At 40.1% G+C, this 16888-nt stretch overlaps 1 protein-coding gene across 2 annotated transcripts; it reads left to right on the plus strand.

Annotated features, from left to right (window-relative positions):
* Positions 1–949: 949 nt before the first annotated feature.
* On the plus strand, positions 950–13741 carry LOC311130748 (butyrophilin subfamily 1 member A1-like). Of its 2 annotated transcripts, none has more exons than XM_084163540.1 (7): positions 950–1153; positions 5878–5960; positions 6179–6514; positions 7381–7701; positions 9470–9595; positions 11531–11578; positions 11915–13741. In XM_084163540.1, exons 1-7 carry the CDS (start codon positions 1149–1151, stop codon positions 11968–11970), a joined length of 975 nt encoding a protein of 324 aa, XP_084019666.1. In that variant the 5' UTR covers positions 950–1148; the 3' UTR covers positions 11971–13741. The 2 variants fall into 2 exon arrangements, with proteins under 2 accessions (XP_084019666.1, XP_084019667.1); XM_084163541.1 differs by having other exon boundaries at positions 1067–1153; positions 11958–12079.
* Positions 13742–16888: the final 3147 nt, after the last annotated feature.

Consider the following 16888-nt stretch of genomic DNA (forward strand, 5'->3'; position numbering starts at 1 on the left):
TTAACACACTACATTTCTGATCTTTACTGAGAATTCAAAAGTAAACCAGTGTTTGGATGAATTGGCTCTAGAACAGTATGCTCCAACTGTAGGCCTATACAAGCATCCATCTGTCCAATTAATTTATTGCTGTCCATCTGCCCTTTGTTAAATTAAATAATGTAATTTCATTTACAGTAGCCCTAGTACACTACTGCATCTGTATTTGATGCCTGTCTCCTCCGTTTTATCACAACACATTCTGGTAACATCAAATGATAATTATTTCAATAAGAACATATTCAAACAATCCATCTCAAAAACTGCAGAGCCATGTAAAAATAGCTGAATTATAGGCAACAATTATAGGCTTGAATGTACAGTTTTGTGCATGCAGCAGGCATGAATATAATGGTTTCGGTCTGCATTCCAGTCTGCATTTTGAGTGTCTTGGTCTGGTCTGGGACACATTTGTACCCGTTACAGATAACTTCTATGGTCTAGAATTGAGTCAAGTCAAGACCGTCCATGAGGTCGCCTAGTCCCGACGTGAAGATGCTATCCCTTGCCTGACAGACCAACTTCCTCCTGCTTTCCTCGTGTCAAAATCTAATTCCTGCACGTGCGCCACCATATATGCACAAACAATCAGATAACTTGTGGGGAACCTTTATTTTCACATGAGAAAAGCAGAGAGGAAGCGAGTCTATGCAGGTAGCCAAGTGGTTAAGACAATTGGTCCAGTTATCGAAAGGTTGCTGGTTCGAATCCCCGAGCCAATTATGTGAAACATCTGTTGATGTGCCCTTGAGCAACGCACTTAACCCTAAATGCTCCTGTAAGTCGTTCTGGAAAAGAACATCTGTTAAATGTAAAAATGGCTACAACAGACCCTTTTTTGTCTGTATAATAATTTGTTGTTTTATATAAATTCACTACGGTATAAAGACCAACCCTCTGCTGAACTGTCACCTTGCCGCGGTTGAGGAGATTGCCTACTGCAATGACCCTGAGAACTAAGCCGACGTTTTGAACACCACCACATTTCAACGAATAGAACGTTTCGAAGCCAAAGCATCAAATCGAAACTGAACGTTTAGACAGCCTCTCAATGTAATGTTTTATCAGATTCACTCAGACCTTCTGAACGGTAACAGCCTGAAGCGTTTATGCGGTAAGATTTGAACGTTTTCTGTGTCTGTAGCCTAGCTTTTCTTAATAATAATGAAAGCTTATTAATTGTTGACCATATATATTGCATTACAAGTGTGCGTTTACCGATAAAAAAAAAAAGAGCCGTCCATTTGGCTTCCTGATTTGCATACTGCTACTACTGCTTTTTGAGCTTAAACAACGATTTAATGCAGATACGTTAGCATTTTTTTCATGGTTCTAGGTCGATTTTTTAACATTTTGAGCGAAGAGCCGTTTGGGAGCCAAATGAGCCTTCTCTTTTACGTGAACAGAGCCAAGTGCGCCGGCTCACGGAAAATACTCAGAATGCCCATCATAGCACAGACGTCAATTCAACGGCTATACCACGTTGGTTCAACATCATTTCATTGAAATGACGTGGAAACAACGTTGATTCAACCAGTGTGTGCCCACTGCCAGTGGGTATCTATTTGCATAGTATAAGGGTGTCTATTTGCCAAGTAAAAGTGAAAGAGTCCATCATTTGCAAGCAGGTTATGTTTCATTTTGCGTATCCAACATTTTGGAGCTTTCTCCACGTCAAGTATACTATATGGCATTTTTTTGTTTGTTTTTGTCCTCAAACCACAACCAAATTAAGTGCTAAATTCATAGGCTGAATTGTAGTTACAGAACTTCCTTCTAATTTACTTTCCCTTTAAGTGAGGTTTACTGGGATTCTACTGCAAAATGTATTCAATAACTGGTTGGTTTACTCCAGATATATTTTCCTATTGATATTACTCCCATACAAGCCAATGTCTAGGTTAGTAAAAAATGAATTTGGAAATTGCATTACAACCATCTGGGGACACAAAGGTGCAAGGCAATACACAGCCTATATCACAATAAAAAATATGTTAATCTTTTTTTTAATGAATGCTTTAAAAAGTGTAAAACCAAAGACCAGGTGGAGTACAACGAGTGTGCTAAATAAACAATTGAAAAGGGGGATACTGCACATTTGTCCCTAGATTATTGCATGCATTTTTGTATCTGTAGCCCTATTTCATGCATCTTTCCATAAAAGGTCCCTCCAGTAGCCTTCACTAGGTAGACAAAAAAAATCCCTTATTCTCCCATTGCAGCTGTTTATTCCTTTGGGCGTTCTTCAGCCGCATTGGCTCCAGAAGCAATGAGGATATTGTGGGGGGAAATAACTCCAACAGCTTTAGTGGCCACATGAATTCATTTAACATTACTGTCATCTCCCACACATTGTTTCCTTAATAATAGAATGTGTTTCCTTCAGTGAATGTTATGCTCTTTTGTGTATTTGTATAATATTGCATTTGTTTGCCGAAGAAATAGTTGAAACAGACATGTTAACAATCCAGATGGGAGGTGACCAGTAGATAGCTAAATAGGGGACAGTTGCCTATGTGAGGCCCATATTCACAATGCACTTAGTTAAGACCAGTGCTTGACTTGGGATGGAAGAAGTGCAGGAGCTTTTTTTTTCCAAGTCTGTCCTTTAGACTATGTTCACTGAAATCCACAAATTACATTATGCTATAGAGACCTCTGATTATTCACTGTTAACGGTTTATACACATTTTCCATTAATTCTCCACGACTTTTAACCAAATTTCCATGACTATTATTATAGTCTACATGAAAAAGTAAGCATTATTGACACTGGAAAGCTGCTGTGTCTGATCCCATGTAGACCTACCTCCTCCTGCCGTTGTGCCCTTGATCAAGGCACTTAGCCCCCCCACATAGAACTGCACTGTTAGTCACATGTTGTCAACAGTTGGTCAACCCTCCATCTGGAGAGCTCCTGGGTGTGCAGGCTTGGCTTTTTCAACATTACAACCAAATACTTTTGTCTTTATAAAATGATTCCCTCATTCTGTAAATCAGGGATCAAATGGATAAGGTAGGCTACTTCAAAGCAAGGTATCTAACTAGACATGTTTATATATAAGGCTCAAATATTCATGTTTCGGGGGAGATCAATGCACAGCCAGTTATTTGTCAATTAAGGTATTCTTATAATATTTTTTTACGTTGTCGCAATTACATGGCTACTGTTTAATAGAGGGGAATCCCCGCTTTCCAACAGTGTAGATCTATTTAGGCTCTACATTGTCGGTGGAAGGGCAACAACGAAATTAATGCTTAGTTAGCTATAGTTAACTAGCGAGATAACTGCTACAAGTTATGTTTTAAATTGGTGATATAGTTAATCTGTCTGTCATAATTTTTTACAGTACCAGTCAAAAGTTTGGACACACCTACTCATTCCAGGATTTTTCTTTATTTTTACTATTTTCTACATTGTAGAATAATAGTGAAGACATCAAAACTATGAAATAACACATATGGAATCATGTAGTAACCAAAAAAGTGTTAAACAAATCAAAATAGATTTTATATTTGTCACGCCCTGACATAGAGTTCGCTAGTTGGTTTGGTCAGGGTGTGAATATCTATGTGATGTGAATATCTATGTTTGGGATTTCTATGTTGGCCGGGTGTGGTTCCCAATCAGAGGCAGCTGTCGATTGTTGTCTCTGATTGGGGATCATACTTAGGTAGCCATTTTGCCTACCTATGTTGTGGGATCTTGACTCTTGTTTGGCTTGTTTGTGTGTAGCCATTGTGAGCTTCATGTTACGTTGCTTTTGTTGTTTTGTCGTGTGTTAACTTCGTGAATAAACATGTATGCATGCCACGCTGCACCTTGGTCCAATCCTGTACTCAACCTACGTGACAATATTTGAGATTCTTCAAATAGCCACCCTTTGCCTTGATGACAGCTTTGCACACTCTTGGCATTCTCTCAACCAGCTTCATGAGGAATGCATTTCAATTAACAGTTGTGCCTTGTTAGAAGTTAATTTGTGGAATTTATTTCCTTCTTAATGCATTTGAGCCAGTCCGTTGTGTTGTGACAAGGTAGGGGTGGTATACAGAAGATAGCCCTATTTGGTAAAAGACCAAGTCCATATTATGGCAAAAACAGCTAAATAAGCAAAGAGGAATGACAGTCTATCATTACTTTAAGACTTGAAGGTCAGTCAATCAGGAACATTTCAAGAACTTTGAAAGTTTCTTCAAGTGCAGTCGCAAAAACCATCAAGCGCTATGATGAAACTGGCTCTCATGAGGACCGCCACAGGAAAGGAAGACCCAGAGTTACCTCTGCTGCAGAGGATAAATTCATTAGAGTTACCAGCCACAGAATTGCAGCCCAAATAAATGCTTCACAGAGTTCAAGTAACAGACACATCTCAACATCAACTGTTCAGAGGAGACTGAGTGAATCAGGCCTTCATGGTCAAATTGCTGCAAAGAAACCACTACTAAAGGACACCAATAAGAAGAAGAGACTTGCTTGGGCCAAGAAACACAAGCAATGGACATTAGACCGGTGGAAATCTGTCCTTTGGTCCAAATTTCAGATTTTTGGTTCCAACTGCCGTGTCTTTGTGAGACGCGGAGTAGGATGATCTCCGCATGTGTGGTTCCCACCGTGAAGCATGGAGGAGGAGGTGTGATGGTGTGTCCTGAACATCTCTAAAACTAAGAGCATTGTATTTGGTACAAATCATTCCCTATGTTGTAGACCTCAGCTGAATTTGTAATGAATGGTGTGGCTGTTGAACAAGTTGAGGAGACTAAATTACTTGGCATTACCTTAGATTGTAAACTATCGTGGTCAAAACATATAGATTCAATGGTTGTAAAGATGGGGAGAGGTCTGTCTGTAATAAAGAGATGCTCTGATTTTTTGACACCACACTCCAAAAAGCAAGTTCTGCAGGCTCTAGTTTTGTCTAATCTTGATTATTGTCCAGTCGTGTGGTCCAGTGCTGCAAGGAAAGACCTAGTTAAGCTGCAGCTGGCCCAAAACAGAGCGGCACGTCTTTCTCTTCATTGTAATCAGAGGGCTGATATAAATACTATTCATGCCAGTCTCGCTTGGCTAAGAGTTGAGGATAGACTGACTGCATCACTTCTTCTTTTTATAAGAAACATTAATGTGTTGAAAATCCCAAATTGTTTGCATAGTCAATTTACACACAGCTCTGACACACACACACTTACCCCACCAGACATGGTCTTTTCACGGTCCCCAAATCCAGAACAAATTCAAGAAAGCGTACAGTATTATATAGAGAAACCTGGTTTCAAAAAACAGATAAAGCAACACCTCACGGCACAACGCCGCTCCCCTATTTGACCTAGATAGTTTGTGTGTATGTATTGATATGTAGGCTACGTGTGCCTTTAAACATTTTTTTATGTAGTTATTGTCTATTACTGTTCTGTATTATGTAATGTTTCATGTTTTGTGTGGACCCCAGGAAGAGTAGCTGCTGCTTTTGCAACAGCTAATGGGGATCCTAATAAAATAAACCCCCCAAAAAATCGGTGTGTGAATCTGGGCCGCAGGATAGGCTACTTTGTTTTTACAGAGGAGCTGGTACGCAAATCCCCCAGAATTAGAAGTGCCAGTATGGCATTCCAGACAGTTCCGGACAGTCAAGCACTGGTTAAGACATATTCAGCACTGGATTATAATTAATTTCTGTCTGGTTTCTGTTAGCAACTGTTTTATGTTTATTTTCGGATGACAGTCCAGAGCCATTGTGAGTGACAGGCAGTCTATTAACCTACCTTACACAGTCTATAGACTGACCTCATACTGCTGTGATAAGTGTTGTCATTGTACATTTCTGTCTTCCTACTCAGGAATCCAAAGATGACTTCAGCTACCAGCTTGCTGTTTTTTGCAATCCATTTTGCCTGTATCAGAGCTGAAAATTCCTCTGAGAGTAAGTTGTGCCATGAATGCCATAATAATGGTTATAAAATGTTATATACAAAAATAGTTTTCAGATGATTGTTACCTTTCTCTGTGGTTTGGGAGAACTGTGTATAATTTTTTAAACCAAAATATCAATAAGATTGGTCACATGATAAAACTGACTACAATAACAGTAATTCTCTCTTGTATTAATGTCAATTTCTTTCTCTGATATTTTACTAACAGAATTTGTCAAACTGGAGTGTAAAACAGAATACCATGGGGTTTATGGTCAGCAGTCAATTCTAGAGTGCGTTGTCAAACCAGTGGATGAGAATGTGACCATCATAACGGTGACCTGGAAGAGAGTGGGAGCTGCTGCTGCTAATTTGTTGGAATACCATAAAGATAAAATGATCCCAACCCCTGGGTTTAAATTTGCTGAGCCATCCTGGAACAAGAAGAATATGAATGTGTCCTTGTTGTTGACAAATACCAAGATGGCTGACAATGGGGAGTATGAATGCGAGGTGGAAACAGATGTTGGGACTGACAAAGCTACACCCAGCCTCAGTGTCACAGGTGAGTCATAGACCGTCTACAGTGTCATTTTAGGAAAATATACACATTTTTCAACACCGGTTCATGGAAGGAGCAAACTAAACATGTGAGATATTCAGCCAAGCTTGGAGTGCAATAGAAGAATAGACAACTTCTTTTTTTTTATGTGTCTCGGCTCATAGCTTATGATACCCATACGCTGAAATCCTTTGGAAAGTTCTATTCAACTTCCATTGTTGTCACACACACACACACACACACACACACACACACACACACACACACACACATACACACACACACACACACACACACACACACACACACACACACACACACACACACATGCACACAACCATACAACCACTAAGTCTTGCATCGAGGATAGAATTGTGAAATACAGTAGAACAGGCTTTTCATTTCTAAGAAAGCACTTCCATACATTTATGATACAAAATTGATAAGGATGTTTATTCTGTAATATTCTCAGGGGGAGTTCAGATCTATTTGTAGGTGTGTGATTGAACAGCACAGCAGGAGCGTTGTTTGCTTTCTGTTTCAGAATGACAGTGCTCAAATGGTACACAGTAGTACCACGTCCACCACTAGCCTCCATAAAGCCATTCTGCCCATGGCATGCAATCAGTGTTTACAAATAATGTACACAGACTCGATTAGAACATCTGAGTGATTAAAAAAAGGTCATTCCAGTTTATTAAAATCACTCCCACTGTAATCTCATTCCAAGTTATAATCGTTGGATTGACGTTGAAAAGGTGCAGAGTCCGTCTAGACAATGTTTACCCGCTGACGTTGTATAACTACTGATGTACCAAATAGCACCCACATGTATAATATAATTTCCCCTTACTCTCTCTCTCTTCCAGCTAAGTACAAAACTCCAACCATGAGCTCCATCCCTGACACCAACATCCAAGAGAACACAGATGTTACCATTTTCTGCAACTCTACAGGCGGGCACCAGAAAGGGTTGATCTGGTGGTTTGATGAGTTTGGCACAAACTGCACAGAGAGTGCTGAACTGGTGGCCAAAGAGACCGACGATGGTCTGTTTAGCCTCGCCAGTAATTTCACAGTGCTGAAGGCAACATCCAGTTACACGAACTACACGTGCAAAGTGCTCAATGTCAATGGAGCCCTGGAGGGGAAGGCTTCATTTGAGATCCAGTTTGTGTCCCGAAACCTAGGTATGTTCTGCCATGGCTGCTACCTAATGGTATGAATATGTTGGTGATGTCATCCTTTGTAAAAGCAGGGCCAAGTCCAAAACCTGCCAATTTATCTCATTCCCTCATCCTGACCCTGATAATTGTAAAACAATTCAGCCTCAATCTAGTCTACTTTTAATATCATAGATGTTTTTTACGACGTCTTTATCACATTTCTGAACGCAATAAAAGTCAGCCTTATACATTTTAGTCATTTAGCAGACGCTCTTATCCAGAGTGACTTACAGTTAGTGAGTGCATAAATTTTTCATACTGGCCCCCCGTGGGAATCGAACCCACAACCCTGGCGTTGCAAGCGCCATGCTCTACCGACTGAGCTACACGGGGAGAGAACAACATGTCACTGAGGAGTGGAGTAGATACAAAGAATTATAACACTGCCCTAGGTCAGGCCATAACATCCTCCTGAATCTGACTGAACATCATCCTTCAAACTCGAACAAAAGGAAAATGTTTGTCTTTGTTTGGATAAGAAACAATAGAGCGCAATAGTAATGGCGCCACGGTTCGTTGGACAAAGCCTATTGAGAAAATGAATGGAGATTTTGTAGCGTTTTTGGATAAACGCCAAAAATAAGGTCTGTGGTAAACATAGGCTTAGGAGATCTTATACATTTTGTCCTATGAGATAATCTTCATCAGTGAACGTAACCTTTTGTGAATTTTGAAGCATTTATGTAATTTAATAATGCACATAAAGGCTTCATAATTCATAAAGGTCATGTTAACTGACTGATATTATCTCATAGAACAAAACGTATAAGACCTCCTAAACCTGTGTTAACCTCAGACCTTATTTTCGGCGTTTATCTCAAAACCGTATTCTTTCGCCTTTAATTTTTGCCATAGGAATGGCTGAATGAACCAAGGGTAACTCATTTCCGGGTTTTAGGACTACAAGCTGGCAAGCTCTATTCATGCGTGTTTCAACAGGAATCCAGAAGATCTTCAATGTTTGCTTAACCCAGTCTACTTGTCATCTGATGAGCTATAGGAAATTACTCGGTTAATCTGATCCAATAGGTCCATAGAGGGGGAAATAATGATAGTGGAGTTGTAACTACCTGCACTAGTTGCAAATTAGAGCTGATAGTCTCCAATCTGTCTCTAATGCCCCTTATCATGATTCATAAGTGCAGTCATAATACCTTCTTACCAGAACATTCTGTCTCTGCAGTTGTGTTTCTCATCTCTGGCAGCCATTTTGAATATTATTTCTGACCTGCAGTCCTCCAGCTGTTGTTCTTTAGCCTGGCTGGGAACTTTTAAAGAAAAAGGATCCATCTAATGCCAAAACTAATTGTTCTTAGCAATGGGAAGTAAAGCAGCCCTTTCCTGCAGTCAATGGCCAAAAGCACCCTCTTTGGCCTAATGTGTGGAATTGTATTAATATTTAATATTTTTCATAATTTCACAATTATAAAATAAATAAATATTTTTAAAAAACAACGAAAATCCGGTGTTTCTATGTCAAACGGTTTTGTTATATTCCAGTCTTCTAGATTTGTTTAAGACTACCAATAATCTCTCTGTGTGACCCTGATTTAGCCCACTGCAGTAAAAGGTTATTAAGATGCATTTAGATTAGAACAGAGCTCAAGTCTGTGTGTCTGAAATGCCCTGATACTGACTTTGACCCTAGCATAGCTAACCTTTTTCTCTTGACTTCATATGAATTGCCTATTTATTTTGTAACTCCCAATTTTTGTCAATTTTGTCTGTCCAGGTAGTAAAGCTGACAACTTGGATTCTGTGTCCAACACCAAGTGGCTTGCCCCGGTTGTAGTCATAGGATCTCTGATCATTGGACTCCTTGCTGTGCTGCAGTTTTTTAAGAAGCGCTCCGCCCAACGTAAGTACATGAATTGTCATACTCATAAGTAGAGACTGTTGTGTGTGTATAACTCCATAATATCATTACATGGAGCTTTGATCATGTATCTGATCATGTATCTGTTTGTCATGCTAGCTAGTGCTAGATTAACCTGTACAGAGGCCCTTCCTCTGCCAAGCCTGCATGCTCTGGCAGCCATCCATTTTGGCTTTGCATGGGGGATTACACAACCTGTAATGTTGTCTGGTAACTCAGCCAATCGTTTAGAGTAGTCAAATCAGTGGCATGTTGTGGCATACTATTAACCATGAATAACAGTATAGTTAATACTTAACACAATCCATAATGCTATTATAATATAATATACACTGAGTATACCTAACATTAGGAACACCTTCCTATTATTGAGTTCCTATTATTGAGTTGCCCTCAGAACAGCCTCAATTTGTCAGGGGATGGCCTCTACAAGGTGTTGATAGAGTTCCAAAGGGATGCTGGCCCATGTTGACTCCAATGCTTCCCACAGTTGTGTCAAGTTGGCTGGTTGTCCTTTGGGTGGTGGACCATTCTTGATACACACGGGAAACAGTTGAGTGTGAAAAACCCAGCAGTGTTGCAGTTCTTGACACGCTCAAACCGGTGGGCCTGGCACCTACTTCCATACCCCGTTCAAAGGCACTTCAATCTTTTGTCTTGCCCATTCACACTCTCAATGGCACATGTACACAATCCATGTCTCAATTGTATCAAGGCTTAAATCTTGCTTTAACCTGTCTCCTCCCCTTCATCTACACTGATTGAAGTCGATTTAACAGGTGACATCAATAAGGGATCATAGCTTTCACCTGGATTCACCTGATTTGATCAAAATTATAACTCAACAAATTATTACATTTTCCAAGGCAAAAGCAATACTCCATAATGCATTCACATAGCCTGAGTGCCAGTCTGTTTGGGCTATCATGCCAACTCCTTGTCACTCATCGTCATGCGTAAACATCTTTGTCTTGACAATTTGCTATGGAGTTGGCAAGAGTAGTACAGCTATTTGACCATGCTAGCATTCACATGCTTTTGGTTTGTGAAACTAGCCACTCAGCCTTAGTCAGTAAAACTGTGAAACAGTGGCCACTCACCCGGAACACATGTCTGTCTATTGTCACCCTTCCAAATCTCCTCACTAACCACATCCTCTCTCTGTTCCTCTTTACTGTAGCTTCAGAGGGAGATACTTTGTTTACATTGGGCCCTTATGTCTGATATGCTGTACACACAGTGTCTGTCCTATCAGTCTAGGGCAGGTATGGGGGCCTCCAGGGGCAAACATGAGCCTGGTTTCTGGTCCCAGTCCGTCCCTGTATCTGTCCCTGTATAATATCTGATATGCTGTACACACAGTATCTGTCTTAGCTATCCTATTAAACATGACTACTAGGGTGATTGAATGTAGGTCAAAGGGAAGTGTTTCATCACATGCGTCACAAGTGGAGTATAAAATGGAGGCTGGATGATTACTAATTGTTTACCAAACCAGTTGGCGATGATGATGGCTCCGCCTTTGTACTGTTCTCATGGGGAAATCTTAATAATTGACTCACCCCTGTCCTAATTAAGGTAGTTTAGCTGCGTGGCTGTGGTGAAGGGAGATTATTTATTTGGGTCATACTATTATGTAATCCTGGGTGAAATATGGGCCTACCTGCACTGTGAGGGAAGACTTGCTGTCTTGACTAACTTTTCTCTTTCTGCCCAACTGTTAATTCCACTGAACTTTGGAGGAGGCAATGGTCCTCTGGAGATTTAAATGTTAGATGACATTCCTCCACAATATGTCACAGATCAGCTTCTCACTTGTCCTTGTCAGTTATAGGTCACAGTGGCCATCCAACAGACAGACATCATGATGAGACATACAGACATCACGATCACTGACTTAGTCTTTTTCTTTTTTAGGTGTCCACCAAACAGATACCAGGCATGATGACGATGTTGAAGCAAAAGGTACTGTGTCCATGTGTTCAATCTACAATTAATATATCTATATTTATATTGTACATCTAAAATGAATATATCTATCTAAAGTATATTGTATCTACATCTACTGTATTTATAATAGAGCTCTTTCTATTCAGTATCATAGCTTCATGGGGACATGTTTTTTTAAATGATTGATTATCTTGTAGTTAACCTTGTAGTTATCATGTAGTTTACATGCTGTCCTTGCTCCTTGTAATGATTAGTGGTGTCTCCTGTTTTTACTTTCTATTTTGTAACAATATGCTCTTTCTCTCTCATTCTCTCCATCTTTCTCTCTCTCGCCTTCTCTGTCTGTCTCAGTCGGTCTCTTTTTCTTTCCCTCCCTCCCGCTCCCTCTCTCCAGGTCTAAACAGTGACAGTTCATAGGATCAGCATTCCAGTCTCTAGTAACTGATTAGTTAACTGGCAGTCTCTGGAAGGGACTGTTTCCTTGACGATCAATAAGGGGCTTGTCACCATCACTATCCTTTGATGGACTGTTTCCTGTTAAGTGTCCGGTGACAGTCACTTTGGCACTCAGGTCATTCTGATTGAGGCATTTGTTTCTTCTTAATCTGCTGATAATACCAGCCTTTAAGCACTGTGGTTGATGACTGTGGTTGATGACTTTAAAAGCCTATGTTTAAAAGCCTAACATGAATGTTTCTATACAGCAATGTTTTTTTCATGACTGAGCAAATTTCAGGTCTGCTGAGCGTAAACTTGAACGTTGCGAAAATTCTGTGCAACTTCCGCCGCGTGTTTACTGTGAACACTGAGGCTGTACCCGTTTTAAGTTTGTTTTAACAGTGGTCAAGTAGGCTAGTGTGGCTATCATAACGTAGGCCTACCAGAGTGGCCTACCATAAAAAACAATGGAGCAAATGCATCCCATAACATTTTAACATGGAAATAGCTGTTCTATTGTTCAGCCTACAGTAGCAGCCAATGTGTGGTGTTCAATGTAGGCCTACATTCAAAGACTTTAGAAAAAAAAACATGCAGGGCTTGACATTAACCTGTTTATCCACTTGTCCTTCAGACAAGGTGGTGACTGAAAATGTTGTTTGATGCAAGAAAAACCACTTTACAAAATAAATGCCTCATTATTCCCATACCATTATTACAGAGAATCAGACAAATTATGCTACCCTCTGCCTATTGGCTACTTAGCTTATTCAAGCCTGTCTCAAACTACAACACTGTCCCTTTAAGATAAAAAAGAAAGTGCTTTACCTGACCCCCCCACCCATTGCTGACTACAAATGTTCAATGAGGCCTACTCTGCACTTTACCCCATATAACAGACTTTATTGTTGCTACATGTTGTATGTTTTTATATGTGACTTTGTTTGTTATTAATGAGATCATTGAGATGAAAGCTTTTTTACTTTGTTCAGATAAAACATGTAAATCATCTTTTGTATGATATTTTTTTATATATTTCACACTGTGAAATTCCTATTCAAATCCCGCACCTTAATACTGTTCATTAAATATAGGGCAGTAAGAAAGTTTTTACACGGAAAGTTTTGTAAATAGAATGAAAGGAAGCTTTTTAATTGTTGTTTTTAATTACTACAATATTTAAACAAATAAAGATACAATCTTTAAACAAATGAAAATCATAATTGATGGGGCAAATCTGCATTCTTTCATGTTCTAAACTGTTTTAAGGAACCAAAAGCGGGTAACCCATTGTGAGGAAAATGTATATAATTACTGCACAAAGAAATATATATATTTTTCATCATTATGTATTATATAAGTAGTTACAGTACCTGAAGACTATTTTTTTTGCCCAGCGACAGTACATTAGTACACAGTAGCAAAATGTAGCAAAACAATGTAGCAAAACAAAAACAAATGTTTCGTATCTTAAGTTCAGGTGGTCCCTTTACATCGGCTTTCATTTCGTCCCTTCTGAATACAACCCTGGTTTGATTGAATTCAAGTAAGATATGTGACACTGAACAGAAGGCAACATGTCCACTAGTGGGAATTCTCTCCTCACATAAAAATTCTGATGCAAAGATTGAGAAAAATGTACATCTGAAAGATGAATAACATGAACACAACATGATGTAACGTTGATCTGCTTTAACATAACTGTAGATATGTGAATACAATAAAGTTGATTTACAGATGGGTCTGTTGTTGTGTTTATAACAATGCAATCCGTCTAAACTCTCCACTCACCATATTTTTTGTCTAATACACTAACACATTAAACCATTGAAATTATAATACACATAACCAACCGGTCAAAAGTTTTAGAACACCTACTCATTCAAGGGTTTTTCTTTATTTTTACTATTTTCTACATTGTAGAATAATAGTGAAGACATCAAAACTATGAAATAACACATATGGAATTATGTAGTAACTCAAAAAGTGTTAAACGAATCAAAATATATTTTATATTTGAGATTCTTCAAATAGCCACCCTTTGCCTTGATGACAGCTTTGCACACTTGGCATTCTCTCAACCAGCGTCACCTGGAATGCTTTTCCAACAGTATTGAAGGAGTTCCAACATATGCTGAGCACTTGTTGGCTGCTTTTCCTTCACTCTGCGGTCCGACTCATCCCAAACCATCTCAATTTGGTTGAGGTCGGGGGATTGTTGGAGGCCAGGTCATCTGATGCAGCACTCCATCACTCTCCTTGGTAAAATAGTCCTTACACAGCCTGGAGGTGTGTTGGGTCATTGTCCTGATGAAAAACAAATTATAGTCCCACTAAGCCCAAACCAGATGGGATGGCGGATCTCTGCAGAATGCTGTAGTAGCCATGCTGGTTAAGTGTACCTTACTTGAAGCATTTATTTGGGCTGCAATTTGTGAGTAACTCTAATGAACTTATCCTCTTCAGCGGAGGTATCTCTGGGTCTTCCATTACTGTGGCGGTCCTCATGAGAGGCAGTTTCATCATAGCGCTTGATGGTTTTTGCCACTGCACTTGAAGAAACGTTCAAAGTTCTTGACATTTTCCCTATTTACTGACCTTCATGTCTTAAAGTAATGATGGACTGTCATTTATCTTTACTTATTTGAGCTGTTCTTGCCATATGGACTTAGTATTTTCCCAAATAGGACTATCTTCTGTATACCCCCCCTACTTTGTCACAACACAATTGATCATCTCAAACTTATTAAGAAGTAAATACATTCCACAAATTAACTTTTAAGAAGGCACACCTGTTAATTTAAATGCATTCCAAGTGACTACCTCATGAAGCTGGTTGAGAGAATGCCAAGAGTGTGCAAAGCTGTCATCAAGGCAAAGGGCGGCTATTTGAAGAATCTCAAATCTCAAATATATTTTGATTTGTTAAACACTTTTTTGGTTACTACATGATTCCATATGTGTTATTTCGTAGTTTTGATGTCTTCACTACTGTTCTACAATGTAGAAAATAGTACAAATAAAGAAAAACCCTGGAATGAGTAGGTGTTCTAAAACTTTTGACAGGTAGTGTATACATAGAATTTGACTCAATTAAGAATTATAAATTAGACTGCAGTAATACATGCAGGTGTGGTTGACCGTGAGGGACTGTGATGCCAGATGTATCCTATTTCCTGTCTTTATAAGTAGATGTCAGACAGAGACAGACAGCAGTACACAGCCAGGTGTGGTCAATCAATCAATTTTATTTTATATAGCCCTTCTTACATCAGCTAATATCTCGAAGTGCTGTACAGAAACCCAGCCTAAAACCCCAAACAGCTAGTAATGCAGGTGTAGAAGCACGGTGGCTAGGAAAAACTCCCTAGAAAGGCGAAAACCTAGGAAGAAACCTAGAGAGGAACCAGGCTATGAGGGGTGGCCAGTCCTCTTCTGGCTGTGCCGGGTGAAGATTATAACAGAACCATGCCAAGATGTTCAAAAATGTTCATAAGTGACAAGCATGGTCAAATAATAATCAGGAATAAATCTCAGTTGGCTTTTCATAGCCGATCATTAAGAGTTGAAAACAGCAGGTCTGGGACAGGTAGGGGTTCCATAACCGCAGGCAGAACAGTTGAAACTGGAATAGCAGCAAGGCCAGGCGGACTGGGGACAGCAAGGAGTCACCACGGCCGGTAGTCCCGACGTATGGTCCTAGGGCTCAGGTCTCTCAGTTGGCTTTTCATAGCCGATCATTAAGAGTTGAAAACAGCAGGTCTGGGACAGGTAGGGGTTTCGTAACCGCAGGCAGAACAGTTGAAACTGGAATAGCAGCAAGGCCAGGCGGACTGGGGACAGCAAGGTGTCATCATGCCCGGTAGTCCTGACGTATGGTCCTAGGGCTCAGGTTCTCAGAGAGAAAGAGAGAACGAGAGAATTAGAGAGAGCATACTTAAATTCACACAGGACACTGGATAAGACAGGAGAAGTACTCCAGGTATAACCAACTAACCCCAGCCCCCCGACACATAAACTACTGCAGCATAAATACTGGAGGCTGAGACAGGAGCGGTCCGGAGACACTGTGGCCCCATCCGAAGAAACCCCCGGACAGGGCCAAACAGGAAGGATATAACCCCACCCACTCTGCCAAAGCACAGCCCCCGCACCACTAGAGGGATATCCTCAACCACCAACTTACAATCCTGAGACAAGGCCGAGTATAGCCCACAGAGGTCTCCACCACAGCACAAACCAAGGGGGGGGCGCCAACCCAGACAGGAAGATCACGTCAGTAACAGTGTGGTGATGGTGATGTCACTGCTGAGGTGTTTTCTGTTGTTCCACTTGTCACTCAATGAACTGTCAACAGCAGCAGGTAAGGCAAGCAGTTTCTTCCCACCAATCAAGGTTGATTCTGTTTTTATGAAGCATTCTCAATTGAATTCTGAATTGACCCCAACCCTGCTGGGAACAGAAAGGCACAGACATAGCCTAGATCACTATACTTTTTTGGGGGGGAAATGTTGAAATCTACTTGGAAAAGTTTTAGAATCAAAGACCAGTTGGAGTACAAGAAGTGTGTTAAATTAAATTGAAGAGCAGGGTACTGAATACTTTAATATCTTGATCATCGCATGCATTTTTGCATATGCAGGCATATTTCATGCATCTTTCCATAAAAGGTCCTTCCAGTAGCCTTCACAAGGGAGGAACAAATCCCTTATTCTCCCATTGCAGCTGTTTATTCCTTTGGGCATTCTTCAGCTGCATTGGCTGCAGAAGCAATGAGGATATTGTGGGGGAGAATAACTCCAACAGCTTTAGTGGCCATTTGAATTCATTTAACATTACTGTCATCTCCCACACATTGTTTCCTTAGTAATAGAATGTGTTTCCTTC

Source organism: Coregonus lavaretus (genome assembly GCF_964263955.1).
Source record: "Coregonus lavaretus genome assembly, chromosome: 6".
Taxonomy (NCBI): Eukaryota; Metazoa; Chordata; class Actinopteri; order Salmoniformes; family Salmonidae; genus Coregonus; species Coregonus lavaretus.

Excerpts from the sequence above, each read along its gene's own strand:
- LOC311130748 (XM_084163540.1), top strand. Across the intron at positions 5,961-6,178 it reads AGCTGAAAATTCCTCTGAGA|AATTTGTCAAACTGGAGTGT; the intron begins GTAAGTTGTGCC and ends TTTTACTAACAG. Across the intron at positions 7,702-9,469 it reads GTTTGTGTCCCGAAACCTAG|GTAGTAAAGCTGACAACTTG; the intron begins GTATGTTCTGCC and ends TTGTCTGTCCAG.